Raw genomic sequence first — 26,406 nt, forward strand, 5'->3', positions numbered from 1 at the left:
TACCTAGGTCACTAAACCAAATTTTATTTACACTGTCAAATCACAAAATAAACTTAGAAAAGATGTTTGAAATATTCTTTTAGTTCACAAAGCATTTGGTTTTTGCTAACATTTGTCATAGATTAATGCATAATCAAGAGTTATTTTGGGGCGCCTGGGTGGCGCAGTCGGTTAAGCGTCCGACTTCAGCCAGGTCACGTTCTCGCGGTCCGTGAGTTCGAGCCCCGCGTCAGGCTCTGGGCTGATGGCTCAGAGCCTGGAGCCTGTTTCCAATTCTGTGTCTTCCTCTCTCTCTGCCCCTCCCCCGTTCATGCTCTGTCTCTCTCTGTCCCAAAAATAAATAAACGTTGAAAAAAAAAATTTAAAAGAGTTATTTTTGTATTATTTAAATTATAAGTGGTAGAAAAGAAACAAACCCTGAGAATAAGTCACCTATACCTTTTCCATAATAGAAAATAAAATGGAACATATAATGGCAAAGCTAAAGTCAAAACTATGTCCAAGAAGGTGACCCTATGGGAAGAGAAAAACATTCATCCATCCATTCATTCACTCACTCACATTCATTTAATCTTTCATCAAATATTATCAAATTCCTGTGACAGTCATCCATCCAATTTTAAGTAATATGACTATAATGGTCTAAGAGTTATTACCATTCTGGAGATGTATACATTCTATTACAGACAGACAGACAGTAGAGAGAAAAAAGGCCCAAAAATAAATAGATTTAGAGAGAGAAACAGATAGTAGTAAAGGCTTTGAAGGAAAATAAGGGTGTGTGAGAGAGAAAAAGAGTGATTTGGCAGATGGGAAAAGAATAAACTAATTTAGAAAGGGTGGCCAGAAAAGAGCCTTTCAAATAAATGACATTTCAGCACATGTAAATAAAGGAAGAGAAGCTATATATGTATATATTTGAAAGCAGACTAAGCAGAAGACAAAGTAATACAAAGGCCCTGAAAGTACTACAGTAACGGCATCAAGGACAACGTACCCGGAACACAGTGAGAGACAGTGAGAGTTCTGAAAGATCACACTGGGCCTTGTAATCCATTGCAAGGATTTTAGATATCATCTAAACTGTGATGGTAGCCACTGGAGTGTTCTGACCAGGGAAATGAAAGCATCACATTTATGTAGTGGAGTTCTGGTTTCTAGGTGAGAAATAGTCTGGACATGGGCAAGTGTAGACGCAGAGACCAGTTAGGAGACTACAGGAATAGTCGAAGCATGAATTCACATGAATAACCCATGTAAAAGGTCCATTCCCTGAAAGTTTAAGCTGCCTAGAAGTAAATATATGTGCCATCCTAGAGTTTAGATATTACACTAAAGGATCTCTAGAATGGGAACAATTTGATCATATCTGTGCATGATTTATTGATTAATGAGAGAAAGAGGGCATGGGGGGGGCGGGGAGAGAATCCTAAGCAGGCTCCATGCTCAGCATGGAACCTAAGGCAGGGCTGATCCCAAGACCCTGGGACCATGACCTGAGTTGAAATCAAGAGTTGGACATTCAACTGAATGAACCACCCAAGGCTCCAGATCTGTACTTTAGAAGGAAACTCCTACTAATAAGCATACAAAGGAAGATGCAGGGGTCAGTGGAAAGTTGCAGTTTGGATTGCATGTGTCCCCTGACCCAATCTTACATTATGTGTAACAGTCCAGATAGGAAATAATGAAATCCTGAACTACGGCGTTCTTAATAAAATTAAAAAGAAAATGGATTCAATTCATAACAAAAAGGGTAAAATAATAGAACCAAAGAATTAAAGCATGTACTGAATAAATTTTAGAGAACAGAAAAATAGAACAGGTGACCTCACTAAAGCCATCTCTCAATCTATCAGTAGTATGATCTTAAAACCTTATGATAAACAGGTTACTCTTCTCACTACTGCTACACAGGTTTCAAAGCAAAGAAGTTCTCAGCCTGGCATTCAAGGAAAACCAGATTATAATTCTGGCTTATCTTCCCAGCCTCACCTACCACCATTTCCCTCTAGGACAATATTATATAAAATACAGGTTGTGAAACATGTTTTTAAGTTATGTATCATTTTAATGTATATTACAAAAACAGAGCTGGCACATTAGGCCTATAATTTCTCCTAGTGGCATTTAATTTCACGTCTAATTAAATTTTGAATTTCTCTAAGTTACCCAAACACACTGTTGAGCCAGATCCCATAGAAAAGTAACTTTCTGGGGCACCTGGGTGGCTCAGTAGGTTAAGTGTCCGACTTCAGCTCAGGTCATGATCTCTCGGTCTGTGAGTTCGAGCCCCACATCAGGCTCTGTGCTGACAGCTCAGAGTCTGAAGCCTGCTTCGGATCCTATGTCTCCCTCTCTTGCCCCACCTCTGCTCGTGCTCGGTCTCCTTTTGTCTTTCAAAAATTGAATAAATGAAACAAAAATTTAAAAAAAAGAAAAGTAACTTTCTATTATTTCATTTAAAGTTCAAAAACACAAAAGAATGACCTAGTTATTAAACTTAGGCTAATGATTACCTTTTGGAGGGCACCTGGGTGGCTCAGTCGGTTAAGCATCCAACTTGGGCCTGGGTCATGATCTCACGGTCCCTGAATTCGAGCCCCATGTTAGGCTCTGTGCTAACAGCTCAGAGCCTGGAGACTACTTCGGATTCTGTGTCTCCCTCTCTCTGCCCCTCCCCTGCTCACACTCTGTCTTCCTCTCTCTCTCAAAAATAAATGATTACCTTTTGGAGGTAGTACTGAAAGGGAAGATGAGGAACACTTCTGGAATACTGGTAATACTTGATTTCTTGATCTGGGTGCTGGTTATACAGTTTGTTCATACTTTCTGAGATTCATAAAACTGTGGAGTTACTGGTGAGCTTTTATGTTTAGATGTTAAAACTAAATAAGAAAGATTACATTAAAAGTAATATATTTATCAGGGTGCCTGGGTGGCTCAGTTGGTCAAGCATCCAAGTCTCTTGATTTCAGCTCAAGTCACGGTCTCACGGTTCATGAGTTCAAGGCCTGTGTCGAGCTCTGCACTGACAGTGTGGGACCTACTTAGGATTCTCTCTCTTCTCCTACCCTGCTCATGCTTTCTCTCTCAAAATAAACAAATAAACTTAAATAATTTTTTTTATTTAAAATAAAATTTTTTTAAATGTTTGTTTATTTTTGACAGAGAGAGAGAGACAGAGCAGGAGTGGGAGAGGGGCAGAGTAGAGGGAGACACAGAATCTGAAGCAGGCTCCAGGCTCCAAGCTGTCAGCACAGAGCCCGACATGGGGCTCGAACTCACGACCGCGAGATCATGACCTGAGCCAAAGTCGGACGCTCAACCGACCGAGCCACCAAGGCACCCCTTAAATAATTTTTTTAAATAATGTATTTATCTAGTTAAAAAATTGAACTGATTTAAAGAAAACTATTAAGAGTAGAAAAAAGTTAGCATGTATGATTAAATTTCTGGGAGTATATGTTAAGATTAAATTTTAAGCAACAGAGACTTGTGCTTCCACTTAAAACAGCTTTTTAAAGTGGACAAAATATATGGGGTGACAGCTTTCAAGGTTATAAGGAAAAAAACAAACAGTAACCTGAGGCGGGGGTGGGGGAGAATGAGTTGAGCCCTATGATTGGCCCAGCTTAATACACTGAAACTATTTCCAGAAGATAGTACAGGAAGGGAAGAATCTAGGAGGAGCCCAGCTGACTCCACAATTTGAGAGGCAGAGATAGAGTGTGGGGAAACCAAAGCAGCTGGAATTCACAGGAGAGCCTATTAGAGAAAAAAACAGCTGCAAAGAAAGAAAATTTTGGAGAACTGCAGAAGGTCTTCCTCAGAAAGTCAGTTGAGTACTGGGTGCACAAGTGTGAGTAAACCACTCCCTGCAGGGGAAAGAACAACCTGAGAGGATTAGAGGCAATAGTGCCCTAGGCTACATAAAGCCAGAACAGGGCTTGTTGTTCCCACCGGCCAGACTGGAAAACCTCAAGATTCATGAGGTACTGGATAGAGTACTCAGAAGGGTCTTGCTTCAGTAGTGGGGATTAATGAACTACAGACTAAATTCTGCTCTGGTAACATCTAGTCTATCTTTAAAACATGACCCAAAAGGAGAGATGTGTTTCCGGAAAATGTAAGTAATATGTCAGAACAAGGCTCAAAAATATTTTATAAGAATACAAAAATAGCTTCCAAAATGGTGAAATTTATCATTACCAAGGCATGCGAACAAGGACCAAAATTAGGACTCATAATGATAAAAAATTAACTGAAACTGACCAATATTTTTGTCAACCAACTGGTACATAACCCCGTTTTATGTGTGTTTAAAGATACCTTGTTCAACATGTACGTTGATTTAATAACACTGAATTAATGGTCAACAGCACTGTAACTCTTGCCTGAACAAAACTTATCTAACACACATATTATCACAGGCTTCTTATATTCAGGGAACACTACACTGTATTTCAGGACTACACTTAGGGACTGTTTGAAACAATGAAATCACCAATAAAAGGCACAAAAATGAAGTAAATCTGACACTAAATAAGCTGCAAAAATAACACTTATTTAGAATATAAGAGTTGAAATAAGAAGGTAGAGTGTGGCCTTAAGATGATTATATTGTTTTTCTTTTTTTAGTTTGTTATTTTAGTAATTTTTATTAATTTTTTTAAAGGTAAAACAACCTTTCATTCCACAAGATGAATGTAAACCCTAAAACTATAAACGTTCTGGAAAAAAACTTCTGTGAGTTTAGGTAGGTAAAGCTTTCTTAACTATAATACCAAAACATAATCTATTCTTAAAAACTGATAAATTGGACTTCAATCTAATTCAATTAAAAATCTCTGCTCTTCAAAAGACACTGATGAGAAAATTAAAAGACAAGTCACAGATGGAAGAAAATAATTGCAAAGCATATATCTAATAAAAGACTTGCATCCAGAAATAATTTTTAAAACTCTCAAACCTCAATAATAAGGAAAAAATCCAATTTAAAAAATGTACAAACGACTTAGAAACTGTATGAAAGCAGACATACTGATGATAGATAAGAACAAAAAAAGTTGCTGAAGACTTTTATAGTCATTAGAGAAACGTAAATTAAAACTATGAGATAACCACCACCGCATACCTATTACAAAGGCAGAAATGAAAGTATGATTAAAGATACTGGGAAGAGGAGAGAGCAACTGGAATCCTCATTCACTGCTGGTGGGAATGTAGGACAGTGCAATCACAGTTTGTTGGTTTCTTAAAAAGTTAAACATACACCTGCCATAAGACTCAGCTATTCCACTCACAGGTACTAATCCAAGAGAAATTAAAGCCTGTGTCCATACAAAGACTTACACATAATATTCATGGCATCTTTATTTATAATAGCCCCAAACTAGAAACAACACAAATTTCTATCAGCAGATGAACAAACTACATCACAAATTGTGGTAGAACAACTGGATATCCACTTGCATAGAATCAAATGCTGTTAATTGACAGATAAGGTCAATAAATTCTTGTTATGACAAATAATCCAGTGAAGAAATGGGCAAATGACATGAATAGATGCTTCTCCAAAGAAGACATCCAGATGGTAACAGACACATGAAAAAATGCTCAACATCATTCATCATCAGGGAAATACAAGTCAAAACCACAAAGAGATACCACCTCACACCTGTCAGAATGGCTAACATTAACAACTCAGGCAACAACAGATGTTGGCAAGGATGCGGACGGAGAAAGAGGATCTCTTTTGCACTGCTGGTGGGAATGCAAAGTGGTGCAGCCACTCTGGAAAACAGTATGGAGGTTCCTCAAAAAAATTAAAAATAGAACTATCCTACAACCCAGCAATTGCACTACTAGGTATTTATCCAAGGGATACAGGTGTGCTGTTTTGAAGGGACACATGAACCCCAATGTTTATAGCAGCACTATCAACAATAGCCAAAGTATGGAAAGAGCCCAAATATCCATCAATGGATGAATGGATAAAGAAGATGTGGGGTGTGTGTGTGTGTGTGTGTGTGTGTATCTTGCCATTTGCAACTACGTGGATGGAACTACAGGGTAGTATGCTAAGTGAAATCAGTGTCAGAACAAGAAAAATATCATATAACTTCACTCATATGAGGACTTTAAGACACAGAACAGATAAACACAAGGGAAGGGAAGCAAAAATAATACAAAAACAGGGAGGAAGACAAAACACAAGAGACTCTTAAATATGGAGAACAAACAGAAGGTTTCGAGAGGGGTTGTGGGAGGGGGGATGGGCTAAATGGGTAAGGGGCATTAAGGAATCTACCCCTGAAACCACTGTTGCAATATATGCTAACTTGGATGTAAACTAAAAAAATAATAAAATAAAATAAAATAAAATAAAATAAAATAAAATAAAATAAAATAAAATAAAATAAAATAAAAAATAAATTCTTGTTATGAACATAGCTTTTGGAAGAACCAGTACTTTTCAGCACAATTTTCATAGTTTTTTTTTTTTTCCTTTTAAAGGTAATTATCATGAGTGCTATGTGGCTTTCTATGTAGTATACTATTCTGCTACCCTGTATCAGAATCAAAAAGGGATGAAAAAAACTTCTGCCCATAATGTAGTATACAATAATGAGTTTTTACTTCCCCCTTGTAATTGTATATAATTTCCTTCCAGGAAGGATACTCACAACAGCCTACAGAAAGCAACATGGTATACTAGGAAGAATATGGGCTTTGATTCAGATCCAATGTGTTAACACACTAACGTTAAGCAACCTATTTTTGTATATTTCTTACATTATTTTAGTCACAATACAGGTGCATAAAATGGACATGATGCCACCATTATGATTGTTAGGGAAATATTAAGTGAGACAATATATGAAAGCTCTTGGCCAAATAAAGTAGATACTCAATAAACACTGGTTCCATGCTATCCCTACCATTACCACCTTCAATCCATAGACTCACAATGTGGCTCCATTTCTAGACATATTTAAAATATGATTTTAATTAATTTGGACCAATTATATAATGTATGTATATGTGTGTGTGTGTGTGTGTGTGTGTGTATACACACACACAAATATATACGTATATGTATATATTTTTGGTGGCATTCAAAAGTTATGAGACTGAAAGAAAAATTGTTTAGAATCCATACTATATTGTATACTGCACACTATAATGACGTAATAGTCTGTATAAAATATTACAACAGTCTAAGATATTTTTAAACATTTATATTAAAACACTTTCTTAATTTCACTCCTGTTTACAGCAGCATTATTTACAAAGAGCCAAGATGTGGAAGCAACCCAAGTGTCCACTGATTGATGAATGGATACAAAGATGTGGTATACATACACGATGGAATATTATTCATCCACGAAAAGAATGAAATTTTGCCATTTGCAACAACATCGATTGACCTAGAGGGTATTAGGCTAAGTGAAATAAGTCAGAAAAACAAATGTCATATGATTTCACTTACATGTAGAATCTAAAAACAAAACAAAATTTAAAAAACCAACCAACCAACCAACCAAAAACAGAACATTAATATAGAGAAAAAATTGGTGGTTGCCAGAGGAGGAGAAAATGGGATAGGCAAAATGAGTGAAGGGGAGTGGGAGACAGAGGCTTCCTGTTATGGAATGAATAAATCATAAGAATGAAGGTACATCATAGAGGATGTAGTCAATGGTATGTAACAGTGTTGTATGGTGATAGATGGTAGTTATACTTGTGGTGAACATAACATAATATGTAGAGGTGGTGAATCACTATGTTGTTCACCTGAAACTAATGTTATAATGTGTGTCAACTATACTTCAATGACAAAAGAAATTTTTAAAAATTTTTTTCTTTTTTCAACGTTTTTATTTATTTTTGGGACAGAGAGAGACAGAGCATGAATGGGGGAGGGGCAGAGAGAGAGGGAGACACAGAATCGGAAACAGGCTCCAGGCTCCGAGCCATCAGCCCAGAGCCCGATGCGGGGCTCGAACTCATGGACCGCGAGATCGTGACCTGGCTGAAGTCAGACGCTGAACCGACCGCGCCACCCAGGCGCCCCGACAAAAGAAATTTTTAAACACTTCTAATTTGCAGGTCAGATAGGATGGACAAAATGATGCTACATAGTGATCTAAGTACAGATAAACATGTGTGTCATACCCTGAAATATTCTGACATATCAAAAGGTTAAAATACTAATTACTAAACTTTAAATGTCAATAGGCTTCCTATTATTTCTGTAAAATGTGATGAGATCCTTATAAAGTGACATTTAATGTAAGCTGTGTTCTACTTTATGTACAAAAATAATGAAAAAGGTAAGACTAGCAATGTCAAGGACTTTAATAGTAAGTATAAGTACAGTTATCTCTATGCTTAAATGTGCTACACTAAGCACTTATTTGGTCCTGTGTTGATCAAGAGAAAATTCCCTCTATAATGTTATCAACTCTAAAGATATAAATAATGTGCATATTTAAAACAGATTGCCTTTTGAATATTCTAAGGTTAAGTTTGAAAGTGCCATAAAACACACACACACACAAATCTGATTACACATTTTGTAAATGCTAAGTTTTTCTAAAATTAATTTTTAAACATTAGGTTATATGTGAAATTTGATTATGAAAAACCTGATTCTTTCTAGAATTCAGTACTTTTAAAGGATCAATATGCAACTCTCAAACATTTTTAGTAAAGAAAACTTAATTGTAAACACTGAGCTTTTCCAAGGTAGATGACTATTACAAAGTTCACTAGAAAATCAATATAGCATTTTAGTTGGAATTTGCTCATTAAACACCCACAGCTCTAATGCAAATTATGATGGAATGAATAAAGCAAATACGCATGCTTCTTTCTTTTTATTAAATGTAAAATCTACTGTTAATTGCATCTCGTATGTCATACAAACTTTTCTCCTTAACTATTAAATAGAAGCTTTAACAAAAGTCATTAGAGATTCTCTTTCTTTGACTTGAATAAATTTCAATATTTGTTCAGTAAAGGTTCACAGCAGTTAAATTACATTAACAAATATTATTAGCTACTATGTAAGCCAACCAAGTAAAATACTTATATTGTAGGTAAAACAAATCATTGGGTGTTTACAATAATATTTGGATATCTCCATTTTTAAACATGGTTATCAAATATCCTATAATTCTTAGACAAATTCAAGAAAGATTCAGAGAGGATCACCCCCCCTCAACACCAAATACTCAAATTTGTTTAGTAAGCTAATTGTTTTCTAATATGGGCAAGAGTAAATATGAAGAAGCTGAACCATACTAAGTATGAGTTTATTGAGTCAAGACAGAGTACATATTTTCTTAGTAGAACCCAAGTCTATTGACAAACCCATATTCTACACATCTCATACTACTTTTAAAACACAATAGAAGTGAGACAGTATGTTGGAAAACATGCTAGTTTAAACACTGGATCATGATTCTCTAAATAACATAATTTGGAGAATAGACATTTACCAAGAAAAAGAATCCATTTGTTAATATCCTCAAGGTAGTTATATAAATAGAAAAGGCTGAACTAAAGAGAGGGAAAAAGAAATCATCAGGGCTTGAAACATGTAAAATAAGCAATGATTGCAATTCATGTTCCAAAATTCTAAGCAATAAATATAGATAACAGTTTTATAAAAGACAGGTCTTTATTATATTTAAAAGAATTTCAGATTGTCTGCATATCTACTGTTATTGCTTTACTTGTTAAGTGGATTCCTTATGAATATGATAGTGTTTTATGAAGCCACCACATTGTAGAACCAAAAACATTACTATGTCTTTTAATCTCCTTAAAAATTGTGATTTCTCTCTCTTTGTATAAATTGGTTGTTGGAAGTTTAAATGTAGATGGTAAACTCCTATACCAATAGAAAATTAACCAACCTACTCCAAGTAGTTTGATCATCTAGTCTTCCTTTTACAGGTCAGACTATTAAGTTTTTCCAGAACTATATATGAATGGTCAACATTTTATATGATTATTTCATAAATATAATTAAAATACAGGTTCATTGTAAAAATACAGACAGAAATATTTTCCATAGTCTTATAACTTTTTGTGTGTGTATACTCAAACAGAGTATGTTCCTCTATTCTTAAGTATTCTTTAAAAATATGAAATAGTACATGGGATTTTATCATTTGGAGATGACGTATTTGACAGAACTAAGATGCTCCTAGTATTAGATTTTACAGTGTTCCCAACTATTCACCATATAAATAGTGCTGTAATGAACATCTTTGTACATAAATCTCTATGTATATACATAGCTAATTACTGAGCAAAATTCCTAGAAGTATGGTTACTACATTAAAAATCAGCTTCTTAAGCTCTTAATGTTTTAAAATTTTCTTCTGTAAAGTTGCTAATACATTTATACTTATCAACAGTATAGCAACTGCTAAAGATTAATTTTAAAAATCACACAAATAGTGAGTTTTAGTAGCAAAACTATAAAATAAGGATTTTTTTGGAAAACTCTGAATTATTATATACATGTATTTAGTACAGAAAACTCAGAGTATATAAGAACACTTTCTAAGAATATGCTATTTACATTAAAACATTGAATACAGAACTAAAATTGTTAATGTGAAAGAGATAAGCTTACCCCAGAAGTATTAAAACCAGTATCAATTATTTTATGCACTTTTAAAGTACAATTTTAAGAGGTACTTAACTTACTTTCTGCAGAGAATGTCTACTTTAAATTTTAATAAATGCCAATATGAAAATTCTATAAAATATAACTGCTATCTAAAGTTTTTCCAAGATCATTTGCTCTTCAAAATTAATTAAACATATGGAAAAAGTCTTAAGAATCATTTTCTGAAAATTTTTTATTTTTGTTTTATTTTTTAAAAAATTTATTTATTTTTGAGAGACACAGAGACACAGACAGAGACAGAGACAATGCGAGTGGGGGAGGGACAAGGAGAGATGGAGACACAGAATCTGAAGCAGGCTCCAGGCTCTGAGCTGTGAGCACAGAGTCTGATGCAGGGCTCGAACTCATGAACCATATATTCATGACCTGAGCAAAGTTGGATGCTTAGCCAACTGAGCCCCCCAGGTGTCCCTGTTATTTTTGTTTTAAATAACTAATTATGACATGTCCTCAAATACCTGACACCATGCTAAATTTCATAGTGTAGCACACTTAATTAAATATTTCAATTGTTGATTATTATTATGCATAACAGTTTCTCTGTTTACTCAATATTTATTTTGTTGGTTTGTTTTTTTCCAGAAAAACTGCAACTTTCCTAGGGAGAGAGCTTACAAAATTGGCCATACTCCACCCTCAAACATTATTTTACTTGGCACTCATAATTAATCCTGATTCACACTCACAGGATTCTGCAGCCAAAGATAATAATATAATCAACATTCTACCTATCGATATTTCTAACTGCTATATTTCACAGAGATGGGCCTTTTTGTTTTTATCTGAAACTTGAAATCCTTTTTCCTTTCAAATTAAAAGATCATATAGATATAAATATATAATGTTGTATTGTAATACAGTGAATGCATTTCAGTGTTAGATTAAAGGCTATCACATTTTAGTAATGACCACTGTCTATACAGAATAGTATTCTAACCTGTATTACTTTTTAAAAGTAAATATATTATTTTCTATTCTTCTGATATATAGAACTCACTCTTGTTCTTAATCATTAGATGGTCAATATCATCTGAGATATGGTATACAGTATTAAATACTCTTTTGAAGAGAACAATGTAAATATTTTCTATTATACAACAATTCGTATTTTTTCATGTTTATTAGTTGTGGTGTCTTAATGTATTTGCTGTAATGGTAGTTACAGATCTATACTTTGAACATTTACATGTTAACCTGAATAGAAGACTTAAGTTGTAAGTTTCAGGGATTCTATGTTCTGAACTTTAGGCAATCACAATTAAAGTCCTCTCCTTCCTACCAAAAACAAATGAAAATTCCGTGTAATAAGAGCTTGACAATATATGTATCTTTTTTATTTACAAAATATCAGTCTAAATTTGGGTGCAGAGAAAAGAATCTATGTGTAAAGCAAAAAAGCAGATTAAATGCTTGCAGATTCAGTACAGCAAGCTAAGTAATGAATTATATGTAAAATGTAACTAAGATAGATGGATGGATGGATGGAGGGATGGATGGATGGATGGATAGATTTATAAACACAAGACTTAGGAACTAAGGAGTTCTTTTGGCTAAAACCCAATATTGGCCTTATTTCAGTTTAATTGGAAGAGGATCTCAAATTCATCTTCTCCATGAGATATCAGGAACCTGGATTTCTCTTTGTACCAAAGGTTAATAAGAAATGTGTCTGCAAAAGTCAAACAGCATTAAATACCAAAAACTGATTATTATTCTACAGGAGTTGTTCTGTCATTCATAATCTCTCCATGCTCCAACCTTCCACAGCTAATCTTTAATGGATGACATGCAAGAAAGAAAAATAACTAACATATAAAGCAGAGACTCTCAAGTGAGCGTTTAAGAAATTAAAAAAATAAGGCTTTTAAAGAAATGTATTTTAAACAAAACAATGTAGAAAATGAAATATTTTTATGTGTAAAATTTGAACATTATCTGTATATTGCAAGCATAATACAGGAATAAAAATGAAGAGATATTACACTCTACATAATGCCCACTGAGCCTATTTGGGAAAACAGGTTTAATTGAACAAGTTATTTTTTTTAATGTAACTACGTCATGGACCTAAGAGTATATTAATGTTTGCAACAGGCCATATAATATTACATCTCACTGTCAAACTCAATTTAGGTAAAACAAATTTTGAAGTGTTTGTGGTTTCATCATTTTATTTAGTTGAGAAGAAATACTTAACTAAAAAATTGAGAGTCAATGTTTCTGCTACGCTTCTCTAAAATATCCCCTACTATTTAAAGGTCATATATGTCAATAATGTTCAAATAATCTTATCCACATGTACAATTTAATGAGTTAAAACACAGTAAGAAGTCTTAAATAGCTCCTATGAGATAAATTTTTTGCAGTGGTAACACATATGGAATGAGCTAGTCATTTCAGCTTTTGCAAAATTAAGACCTACTTACTATGTATTTTTCCTTTATTTTCTTTAATGAAAAGATTTAAAAAATATTTTCTTATTTCCAAGCTACCTAAATACAGTTAAATCTTAAAATCAAAGGAAAATTGAAAACTGTGGGATAAATGAACTAATAAAAACCCTCATAAATTATTTTTAAAAAAGAAATGAATATCAATCCCTTGTGAAACAAAAGCATATACAAATACTTATGGGATAGTTTACTTATATTACAAGTACACTTTGAATATACCCTCTATTAAATCAAGGAATCTTGAGAAAACAAGATGATAACATCCTCATCTTATCTACTGAGTGCTTTTTATGGGTTAAGCACTTCATACACATTATCTCACTTAAATGTCACAGCAACCTATAAAATAAGTTTTAATCAAAGCTTAGTGAGTCTGTCACTTATACATGATAAGTGGCAAAAAGATTAGAACAAAGGTCTGATTCCAAACTCTGAACATTTAACCCCTACTATAGTGTATTATGAGTGAAAAGTGAATACAGTCAAAAAGAAATGTTTGAAATCCCAAATCTGTCTTCTTCGCTGGTGTATATTCAGTGCCTAAAACAATCCTAGCACACAATGGCCCTTCAATAAATACTTCTTGGTTAAATTTTAAAAGAGTTAGCTTAGCTCCTATAAAGTGCCAAATAAAAACAGTATTGGTGGTGATGTCAAAAAAGAAGGGGAAGACAAGAGAGTCAACCATTTGAGATTTTATCACAATAGACGACACAACGGGGTTTCAAAATTGCATGAAATCATGTCAGTTTGAATGACAGTATTTGTAGTATATAAAAACCAACAGGGAAGTAACGGAAATAAGCTTGATATTATTTTAACAGTCTACATAAAGGTTTATTATTGGTACACACTAGATTAAAGCCCATATCTTTTGCATCCCAATTCTTTTATTTTGGATTCACATTTAAGTAAGATGTATTTTTAATTAAAACCTAAACAGAACAAAAGTCTCTTTATGACTTCTGATATTATCAAAGATTTAAGAATTGTATAGAGATAAAATAATAAATATTACTATTAGCTACAACTTACTGAGTACCAGTTATATATTAGGTGCTTTTGTACATTATCTATAATCCCTAAAATAATCTGGTAAGTTAGTTAATATTCACATTTTACACGGCAGAAAGTAAACCTGGAGAAGCTCATAAGTAACTTGCCCAAAGGCGCACAGTTGGTGTTAATAAGTATCAAAGCTGTGATTTGCACCTGGGTCAGTCTGATTCTACGGCTTTTGGTCTTCCCATTATTTCAATGTGCCTCACAAAGAACTGGGCACCTTTGTTTCATGTGGTTTTTTGACTGTACCAGACTCTCATTCTTATATTTAATCAGGTGGGAAGACAAAATAGACTAATACATATGTAAGTTATACAACACACAAAGACACGCAAATAAATAAGGAGAAAATCTGAAACAAAAATGGCTTAGGTAAAATGGCAAATTTGATCACAGCCGTCATATAAATTTCATGAAACTGGTTCATGTGGTCGTTATGTATCAAACATATCACAGGAATTATTTGAAGATCAGAAAGTAACTATTAAAAAAAATCACTTCCTTAGTGATCAGTAATACTAATATCTAATCATACGAGTACAAATACTAAATCTAATTCACGATCATTGTATAAAACTTGAAAAGGCAGAAAACCATTAATTGAAACATTAATATATCCATTAATAATACAAATAAATTTGCCTCGTTTCATATAATGTACGTGTACACATAGATTTAACAAAATTATATTATAAATGCAGTTTCCCCCCTACTTTTCACTTAACATTAAATCATGAAGATTTTCTCATATCACCAAATATTTAGCAACGGTTTTCAGTTATCATATAATGTCTCACAGCATACACATACCTTATTTAACCATTCTCTTATTGTCTGATTGATGTTAGTTCTCTGGCTATTATAACTAACACTAGTATGGATATCCTTAATATAAATCTTTATGTCATGCACTATAAGGAAATGGCTATTTCCTTAGAGTACTTCATATTTTAACTAACATTTGAAAAATCTATAAACATATATTTTTATATCTTATTTGCAATTTTCAATGTTTACTTGAGATGTTTTTGCATGTATTTCTTTTAATGTGGAATATCTTAATTTTTTTTAAACAATTATACTTTGCTTAAGTACATTATAATACATAAATGTGTCATAGTTATAATGTACTTTACCAAATACACTTTTTATTTTGAATATAAAAATGAGCCATGACAGAAACAAACATCAATACTGGTGTGGACTTTTTTTGCTGTTGTTATGTGGGTTATCTGTCCTTTCACATGACACTAAAGAACACATTTATCACATGTAATCATATTCCTATAATGTTCCTCTTTATCTATTAAGGTACTGACACAGTTTTTGTTGTTGTGTTTTGCTTTTTGACTGCACCTGATACCAGTTGGGTAGAAAATAAGCTACTAAAGACCATACGTATGAGAAAATATGAAAAAAATAATAAGTCTATCAAGAGTTAATGAATTTCTTACAGTTTCAAGCCAATGGATTTCTTAAGCAATTCAGTGTTTTTTTTTTAATTTTGACATATCACAATAATGACTCTCTCTAATGTCATAAGTAAAATATCTTTAATCTTTTTTAATAAGATGGAACTGAAACATCAAAAAGATACACACTGAAAATTTATACTTTAAAAAAATTTCAGAGGATTTACATTTTGTGTCATTTTTATAACTAAGTGGTTGGATGTATCTCTTTTAACTAGATTGCACTGCTATTTTCATCAATTTAGGAGGCTGTAAAAATACTAAACATCTCAAATATTTAACATTTACTAAAATAATATTGTATAATTAATGAGAAATATTTGATTAACAAGAATCATAAAGCAATCAAATTCTTTCCATTGTATGCATGCATGATTCGTACTATTTAGTCAAAGGGAAGCCTTAAGTATATACAAATAAGTAAATATTTGAAGTATATGATTAGCTATATCATACGAAAGTTTTAAGAGTAGATAATATTGCTTAATGAGATTTCACCTCCAAGATATAAGTGATCAATGCAAACATATTAATTTATGCTTTTCAGTAAATCAAAATGCCCTAAATCTTATCAAATTACTCCTGCAAGACACATGCAAAGCTATACAACACCTTTAAACAAATGTACTTATAATATCTTCCTAGTAATTAGCATATATATGATTATAAAAAGCCAACAAACTTCCAAATTGTTCTAAGTTTTTATTTGAATTATTCATTATTAACATATGGTTATTTTTCCTTAAAATATATTAGTCCCACATTCTCTATTAAAAAAGAAAAAACATTCATGGTAGTTTAACAGTACAGAAAAACAACCATCTATTATTTTAGTTGGAGTATTTATTTATGGTAATTTTGGTTATATATTCATAGTGATGTTCAGTTCTATTTTGTATAATAACATTTTAAAGACAGGCTATACCTGTGAATGTCTCTGACCTAAAAAACCAGAATTCTCTCATATATGCAACCAGGTTAACATAGCCTCAAACTAATCACAAAATAATTTCTTAAAATCATTCTAATTGATATAAAAATGTTAAATAAGTAATGTCTAAAATGCCTCTGCAGGTTAATTTCTATTATACTATGAAATTTCTCTCCTTAACATAAAACAGTGTGAGCAAAAGAGTCACACACTATTGAGAATCATCTGAACTTATCTGTAACATATCACAAATATATTAAAAATTTTTTTCCTTACAAAGACCTGTGAGTAAAGATAGACTCCAAAACATATTTAAGGCAGTCATTTATAGTCTTAAACTCTGGCAACCTTTCATTTTAATCTTCTCAGTGAAAACATTATCTCCATCATCATCCACATGATCAGATGAAAATTTATTAATTGCACAAAACAGATTTTTGAATCAAATGTAGGTTTCCATTGGCAATGAATATATGACTATCCTCACACAAAAGAGAAGTATTTCCTCTCAAGGAGCTAAAACAATAAGTGGTATTTGAACTGCTGGTTGAAAGGTAGAGGCACTGGTAATCATTATTTCCCCTTGTTTGTTCAGGCCCTTCCAACAAAACAAACAACCTTTTTGTGATTGGATTGACATGGTGTTAACAATGCATTTAATGCCCAAATCAGTATGAATACAGGTAAAGCTCTCACTAATACCAGTACCAGGATGTTAAAGCCACCTATTTTCTATGCAGCCAAAAAAAAAAAAAAAAGAGCCTCCCCTCCTTTGACAAATAAGCTAGTATGCTAGTATTCACTGAGCCACATCATATAATAACTCTCTTAATACTCGTCTACTATACCTGCTGTCTTCTCAGCAATATGAGCTTCTGTTGCTTTCTCCTGGAGTTCCAGCCTAAGCTTTAGTTTTCTATGTTCCTTATCTTCTTTAGTCAGTTTTTCTTGAAGCTAAAACACATTGAAAGAAACATAGTTTCTTATTCGACAAATTTCTTACAGAAATATAATTAATCCCAAAGTAAAAGCTATTTTTTCTAAACCCTTACTTATTACATTTAACTGCCTAAATACATAAGTCCAAGCGGGGTGGGGGGGGGGGGAGGGGGAAGAAATCCCACAATGTTTAACATTTTAAGCTATTTTTAAAGTAATAATTAATTACCTATAATGATAGAGAAATTATGGAAACATTTTGATATACACTTGTGTATTTATAGGCAAATGAAATTAAAGAGGGAATGACACAATTATTAAAAATACTGCAAAAAGCAATCTGATCTGTTCTTTTGTCTTAAAGCAAAAGACTTGGAAGGCACTACCCTAATAAAAAAACAACAGCTTTAAAGCTTCTCTTAGTAATTATAATACTTTGAAACAAAATTAATTAAGATAATAATCTTAATATGTGAAACAAATCTCCTTTGAGAATGCTATCCCATCATATTCCATTTAAATCGGCACTGGCACCTGATTTATAACTGGCATGTAATAAATAATTACTAAATGAAAATACTGAACATATCTCCTACTTTCATACAGAACCCCTCAATTGTTTGTCATTTGTGTTGTTTTCCATCAGATATGATCAACATTACTAACAGCATGCCTCAGTTTGATTAGGTCAAAAACTAGAATATGACAATCAGAAAAGTATGTAGAGGTATGCAGAGGTTAAAAAAACAGAAGGTATAGAAAACAAACATTATTTAATAACATTATTAAATGTGCAAAGAAATGTAACTAGAAAGAGTCAGTAAGGATAAGACACATGACATGACAAACTGGACTGGACAAAATGTAGCAGTATATAACACAAGGAATGTGACGGTATTGCCAAAATTTAATCACATATATTATTGAGGTGAAATACAGGGCACAGATGCTAAGAAAAAAAAGTTAAGTAACATGAAATCATTCATTGTATTTCTCACTTTCTGTAATACTGAAGTAAACTTTTACTACCGTTAAAACTTGAATGAATCTTTTTTTTTTTTTTAAGGTACCTACTCAGGGTACTACAGATTTATGAAAAAAGAAGTGATATCACAGGCCAGCAAGGCAGGAAAGTAAAGAAATTGCTTTTGATAGCCAATCTCTCAATACAATCATACTCTGATGGTATGGTATGGTATGGCAACAACATAAAGCTACCATGAAAGGCTAAAAGTACATGATGAAACTGAATTATGATGGGCAACAAAGCAAACTTATAAGGTCAACAGCTAAAAGCACACTGTACAATTATCAGACTTTCTATATTGTACCTTTTTATTGCTTGCTCTGAGAATGTCCAATTCTTTTAGAAGAAATGCTATTGTCTTCTCTTTATCTAAGTCTGAAGTAACTTGACAAGGGATCGTACACTCACAATGCAAATCATGATCTCTATGTTCCATAATGCTGTAAGAAAAAAAACTACTGAACTATATACATATATGATTTCTACCATGCGGAATCTATAATTTTACACTTCAAATGAGGGAAACCAATTTAATGTTAACAATAATATATAAAGTTACTTAGTTTTAAATTTCTCTTGTTATATACTGTTAAGAAAATACATGGATGGAAAAGAATGAATATATCAACGTCACAGAGTCGTTAATCTATCAACTGAGGGAACTAAACCTGTGGAAAGCATTTAGTCATTTCTATAGAAATTCATTGTTAAGTATATGTAAAGAATTCAGATTTTAGGGGATGTGAATAATTCAATTTATACTTTTGGTCAGGACTCTAGATACATATCTCACTTTTCTGAAAATGGAAAGAATCATACTTTTTTCAGTGTGGTTGACAGAATATCATATTTTTGTTATTAAACTCAAAACAAAACTGAAAACCTATTCCTGTAACATTTAATGGTAAATAATTTTTTTGACATTTTGTATGCTATTTGAGGACAGTATCGACTTGCCAGCAGGTAGTAAAAAGGAAGGGAAAGAGATGGACTATTTTTTGAAGGCATTATATTAAACTTGTAAGCATAGGTAAACTTTAGAGTCTCTAAGAAGCAATTAAGCAGGGAGGTCTGGGACAGTCAGTGCAGTTCTACCTACCATGTATACCTTCTGTTGCAATTATATTAAGATATTTCATACTCTGGCTTTAGACCAGTCTCTACTATTTATTTTTCCCACATGGTTATAAAATGTTTACCATCTCTTCATTCATCCCTAACCCTATGCCCCTATGCAGTAATTCTGCAGTATTTTCAAAATATATGACTAATTATGGAAGTACTTTAATCCCATAGAGGTAAAAGTCACAGGGGTCACAAATTCAAATCCCGTCATGGGATAAGTAGGTAAGGTGAATGGTAAAAGCTGTAGAATGGAAAATAATAAAGAAGGCAAATGGGAAAGTACAAGGCCCTTCTAAAAGTAATCAAACTCCTTTAAACAAAAAATCACGCTAATCAAAGCCAAAACACATCTTTGGGCTTATTTTGTCCTACAGTTGCCATTTTTTGGCTCTGATGAATAATTTCCCATTTATGTCAACTTAAGTTATTTCCAGATCCAAAATGAAAGGTCACAGAAAACAATATTCAACAAGAAGGAATAAAATCTCATGGCCTTCATTTAAACTCACCTTATGCTTTTTCACTTAACAATCTACATCCATTCTATCAACATAATGAAAACAGTAGAAAACTCTGGTAGACAGCCCAAATTCTAATAAGTTAATGATATGTCCAATGTAGCTGAAGCCAAAAAGAAAAAAGGGAGAGACGAATGGGGCAGGGAGGGAGGGAGGAAGAAAGAGTTCTCTCAATCTTACTTTCTAAATCTAAGGCTGCCAGCACTCACTTGGATTTTTCAATAGTGCAGTCAGCTGTCTCATCACCTGGATAAGGAAAATTCCTTGATCTCTGCCCTGGCAGTTCTGTGTCCTCATAGGTGGCTTCATTAACCAATTCACTGGATTTCTGATGCATGCTTTCCTTAGAATTCACAGTCGGTTGCTCATCTGGCTCTGTACTTTTATTTCTCCCTGTAGTCTCTTGTTCAAGGTAACTATGGGCTATCTCTGTATTTAAAACAAAACAAAAACAAATGATACATGAAATACCATAGCTACATATTAAATCATTGAAATGAATATTTTTGTAGAAATAGGTGCTCTCATAGCTTTAAACATGTACTTACTAGTCTTACTCCTATTGTAATCAGGAACGTACAGCGGTTTTTCCACATCTGGTGGGGGCATTTAGGGCAGTGGTTTACAACCTTCACTTCAGGTTGAAATAACCTGAGGAGTTTCTAGAAATCCTTAGCCCAGACCACATCTTGTATTAATTAAATCAAAATGTGTCAGAGTGTCCAAATGACTTCAGCATCCAACCAAAACTGAGAAACACAGATTTAGGGGCACTGTTTTCTAGATTTCTTTTCTAGATTTCAAAAAATAGGATGCGATACGCAAATGACTATAGAGAAGTGATACTGTGCATGCAACTCTGGTATCCAACTGCCTGGGCTAGAATTCCAGCTTTGCCTAATGCATAACTTTCATCAGGTTACATAACCCATCAAAGCCTAAGTTTCTTGTTTGTAAAATGAGAACATAAGAGCACTTTTACTTGAGTTACTTTAAGGGCTGACTGATGCAAAGTACTTGGCCTAGAGTTAGGCACATTGGTAAACGTTAGGTATTATTTTTGTAATCATTATCATAATATTAAAATTAATACAATATAAGAAAAATTATTTTTAACTTCCATCTTATCAGATATATACTATACATTAGAAAATATGGGGCGCTTGGGTGGCTCGGTCGGTTAAGCATCCAACTTCGGCTCAGGTCATGATCTCACGGCCCGTGAGTTCAAGCCCCGCGTCAGGCTCTGTGCTGACCGCTCAGAGCCTGGAGCCTGCTTCAGATTCTGTGTCTCCCTCTCTCTCTGCCCCTCCCCTGTTCATGCTCTGTCTCTGTCTCAAAAATAAATAAACGTTAAAATTAAAAAAAAAAAAAAAAAGAAAAAAGAAAATCTGTTTTGTAATGCCTGGCTATCTCATAAAAATTATCTTAAGCTGTAACTAGTATATAACAGCTATTTCAAAGGAATAGTATATCTAATACTATGGTGAAATTTTTGGAAGAAAATGACACACATGCAACTACATAAAACAAACTCTTTTACTGGTAAATCAGACCAACAGGCACAAATACTGATTGTAACAAATACTTTATTATTTCCAGTATCAATAACTCTTGAACTTTAAAAAGCAAGTGAATCTCATCTGCTTGTTGATGATGCCTTTTCCAACCTGCCAAACTTAAAATCCTTTTAAGCAGAAAAGCAGAGGAGAGTAGTTTTAGAATAAATAACAAAATAGGGGTACTTATAAATAAGCTACTTCTCACAAAGTATTCATTTCTTAAGGAGAAATTCTTTGCTTGTGGATATGCTGAAACTAGGTTAAGCCAGTCATAAACCCTAAGTCCTGGGCATTATCTCGTTGGTAGCTGAAGCTAAATCAGAAATCACTTGTTTTTAGTAAATTACTCTCAATTTCACTTTGTTTGACGAAACAAATAGGGAGACTATGTCATCATAATTATATGCTGTAAGGTATCTATGAAACATTAAACAGTAAAACATTATACTGTTTTTATTTAAACTTTAACAATTCTAGGTATCTGAAAATTATCCTGTTGGTTTTTGACATTTCAAAACACTTACATGGTTTGCTTCAGATGTTCATCAGGCTACTTTTCTAGGAGAAGCTGGTGTTAGTAGAATGGAACCCTCAAAATCTGAATTAAGGAATTTTATAAATGGACATTAAAAAATACAACTGTATCTATAAACCATGCTTTCTAACACTAACACGTAATTTTAAAAGTACAGCTTGAACACATGGGTTTGAACTGTGCAGGTCCACTTATCTGTGAATTTTTTTCTTTTATAACTACAATAGAGTAATGTAAATGTATTTTCTCTTATGATTTGCTTAATAACATTTTCTTTTCTCTAGCTTATTTATGGTTAAGAATACAGTATTAATACATACAACATACAATACATGTGTTAATTGACTATAGTACTGGTAAAGCTTCTGGTCAACAGTAGGCTATTAAGTAGTTACGTTTTGGGGGAGTCAAAGTTATACAGGAATTTGAGTGCAGGGGGTTGGATCTCCTAACACCCAGATTGTTCAAGGATCAACTTTTACTAAAATGAAAGAGAATTACAGTTTTCCATCATCTACATTACCATTACCTTACCACTATGTACAACTCGTCCCATATTTTTACTTCTGTATTTCTGGGTTTAGTTTAGCATCTTTCTTCTCCCAGTTTCTAATTTCTAACCTCCTAGTGTTTACTTTACCTCATTCTTGGTATGTATACTTTCTATCTGCTTACTATATTTATAGCTCTTTTTCTTACTTCAGGTTACTTAATGTCAAGTTTTGTGTTCTGCTGAATTCCTGGCAAATCAGCACCTTTTCACCAGGGAATGTACTATCTTCTCCAAACTCAGAGCTTCCCAATAAAAGGACTCTATGCAGATCCCTCCTGGATTATAGTAATTATAATCTCTTATAGTGTAATTAAAATAAACTCAGCAAGTTCTAATGTACTTCTGGAATTTAATTCTAAATGTTTAATATTTTTGAAGAACCCTGTACTGTGTGATTTGGCTCTGATTAATTAAAGATGTTTCTAATCTTGCTCTGTACTAGAAGCTTTTAAACTCCTAACTGTAACTGTTTACCAGGCATTTGGAGCCTGCTCTGTAAATCAAACTATCCATACATATTCTGCCAGTGAAAATTTAATTTTACTTTGGAGTAAACAAGGCTGATTTATAAAATTTTCCTTTTGTCTGTCTATTTTTTTTCCATTATAGCAAATGTTGTTTAAATCTTCTTTCAATGCTTTTCTACTCTGCCATATTACATTATCCTAAATCAGAATTCAACTTCTGTATAGGAAGTTTGACCCTTCTAATTAATCTATTTATTAACTAATTAATGGAAACCTCCAATACGATATGTTATATGAAAGTACTAGGAAAACAAAGGAGTGGGAAACAGACTCTCCCCTGAAGGACTCTAGTATAGTGAGGAGGCAAACCGATCTGACGATTTGAATACAACGTAGAAATGGCTATACTCGGGTCATAGAGACCAAACATAAAACATACTAGACATACTGATGCTTAACTAGAAGATTCTGGGAAGATTTCACAAAGGCATCTGTTCCAACAAAAGACAAGTAGGAATGTGCAAAGCAATCAACTACCAAACGGTTTGAGTTAGATGATGTAATGAAAAAGTTGACAGACTCTAAGAATAAAGTAACAGGAAGAACAAGCATGGGTACAGAGGAGAAGGAATGGCTTTAGGAAAAACACAGACATTTCTTGTATATCTTTCTTGAAATGACAAGATGTTATAGTCAGGGAGTAAAAATTCCTAAAATGAGTGATATGTAAGACAAAGTCCAAGATGTGGTTCATCTGGGAATGGGTAAATGAAATAGACTGAAGGTACATGTAGAGGAAGAAATCAAGGAATCAAGGTACTGAAAGTGTTATCTATTAAAACACTGAAATCATTCAGAAAAATGGCAAGCAATGGAAAGGAGAAATGAGAGCCAAGACTTCACTGACTGCATCAACATGCTGAAGAAAACAGAGACAAATGAGAGAGCTGAGAGGAATTGATTGTAGAGAAGTCATTTCTTTTTATCTTTTTACTTTGAAATAATTTCAATCTAATAAAAAAGCTACAAAAATCGTACAGAGTTCCTATGTACTGAGTCAAGGCACCCAGATTCTCCAAATGTTAACATTTTACCACACTTGCTTTATTGTTCTCTTCATTCTCTCTGTATCTACCTACCTATGTAATTTTTTCCATAACATTTGAGAGTAAGTTGTAGGCATTATGTACTTTGACTTTTCAAGTCAAATTTAAGATACTGCTCTATCATATTGCATTTTGTCAAGTTTGATTTACCTTTTTCAAGGCCCAACTTAAGTTCAATTTCTGAATTAGTACCATCTCCAACCAAGAGAAGATGATGGCACTTAGTGACTCTAACTCAGTCTTCAATTATTCTCCCTACACTCTCAAGCCCAAAAGAAAGACCATTACTTTTTAAAAATATTTTTATTTATTTATTTTTTTGAGAGAGCGCGAGTGGGGGAAGGGCAGAGAGAGAGGGAGAGAGTAGATCTGAAGCAGACTCTGCAATGACAACAGTCAACCCAATGTGGGGCTCAAACTCACAAACCATGAGATCATGACCTGAGCTAAAGTCAGATGCTTAACCAACTGAGCCACAGAGCTACCCCAAGAAAGACCATTATGAAGTGATAATGGGGTGAAGCCACTAAAAGCTTCAGCTAAGCTGTCTGGATTGCCCCATCACTTGAAAAAGCATTGCATACAGAAGTATAAATATATGTCAATACAATGCAACAAAAAGGCAAGTTCCAGGTCTGTTTTGCACACCAGTCAATTGGAAAGATAAGATATATATTTAAAAGAAAAAAACCCTATTCACTTCTAAATATCTCTAGACTGATGAAAGTTTAAAACTAAAACTATTCTATTAATTCCTCTCTCATATGGTTTAAAATGGAAACTCTATAACCTTTTTTAGTAATCTGCTTCAGTGTTTAATCAATGTCATTATTAACTATTCCATCATTATGACTAACAAAATTATTACTATTTAAATATATTTCTCCATATGGACTTAGACAATAAATTATCAATGTCTTCTTCATAATTCATAAGACTCTGAAGTCTAACTTTCTTTCCTAAGAGTTAAACAACAGGGAATTTTTATAACTATCAATTCCTTTAGTTATTTATTTGCTCTTCTGTGAGGACTGTATTATTGGACATAAGAATTTGACCACTTCAAACCAAATATATTTCCCAGTTTTTGCTATTACTATCTTATGCTATCACTATCATATTAGCTTATCCTGTGACCATTTCAAAGTAATTTTACAGAGGAAAACTACTAGTTATTTCTCAAATTGCTATTGCTAGAGATAGTTTACTCATCTGGGCAAAATGGGTGGATTTTGAAAAGATTTTGGGGGGATTTTAATACTTAATACATGTACCTAGGCTACCTGCAATATATGCTTTGAAGACCCTCTGTCTCTCTAGTAACTTTCATGCTGCTTCCAATGGATCATTTTCATGATCTAACAAAGTCTCTATTTCTGGAAGTACCAGTATGGGCAACTATCTTAATGCTAGCATTGCTATTAAATTCTCAATTCCTTAGTCTAGAAAATTTATTGTATTATACCATTTCCTACCCTAGGAAAGAAAGCCTTAGGATCCCCTTAGGGTTCAATTGTCCAGACAATTATACATTAGTTAATGTAGAATACACTCAGTTAAATTGAGGCTACCCAAGAAATCATGACTCATGGCCAAAAATAACTGTTATTTCACAACTACTACACAGAAGTGAGGAGATGGCTAGAATCAAATAGGGATTCTTAAAGGCTGGGAAATTCTGTTCTGTCTGGCTTTGTAAATAGTTTGTGACAACTGGTATCTGTGTAAACGGATTTGATGGTCCCCTGGGGGGGTCAATACTGTTTACAGAGCTGTTTCTTCGGAGTGGCTGAGCTAGAATTGTCTCTAGGGATCCTACTGGGGTTACTCAGAATAGCAACATCACAACTACCTGAGAGCTCAGGGGCAGAAAAGAGAAAGGGCAATAGAAATACCATAGGCAAGTACATTCAAATAAATGGATCCTCTGCACCTTCAGATG

At 33.4% G+C, this 26,406-nt stretch overlaps 1 protein-coding gene across 6 annotated transcripts in view; it reads right to left on the reverse strand.

Annotated features, from left to right (window-relative positions):
• Nucleotides 1-26,406, reverse strand: part of MIPOL1 (mirror-image polydactyly 1) — a 346,637-nt gene that overhangs the window by 257,329 nt on the left and 62,902 nt on the right. For 4 of the 6 annotated variants that reach the window (XR_015252408.1, XM_086709892.1, XM_086709891.1 and 1 more), the window contains exons 4-6: nucleotides 20,451-20,670; nucleotides 18,903-19,038; nucleotides 17,481-17,586 (exon numbers count right to left, since the gene is read on the reverse strand). Coding sequence is in view for 5 of the 6 variants with exons in the window: in XM_086709892.1 (XP_086566018.1) it covers nucleotides 17,481-17,586; nucleotides 18,903-19,038; nucleotides 20,451-20,670 (462 nt within the window). In the remaining variant the exon portion in view is untranslated. Of the gene's footprint in view, nucleotides 1-17,480; nucleotides 17,587-18,902; nucleotides 19,039-20,232; nucleotides 20,345-20,450; nucleotides 20,671-26,406 lie in introns of those variants that run through there. The other 2 variants (XM_086709895.1, XM_086709896.1) reach the window with 2 other exon arrangements.

Source organism: Puma concolor, chromosome B3 (genome assembly GCF_028749965.1).
Source record: "Puma concolor isolate L17-30 chromosome B3, mPumCon1.1.hap2, whole genome shotgun sequence".
NCBI classification, from domain to species: domain Eukaryota; kingdom Metazoa; phylum Chordata; class Mammalia; order Carnivora; family Felidae; genus Puma; species Puma concolor.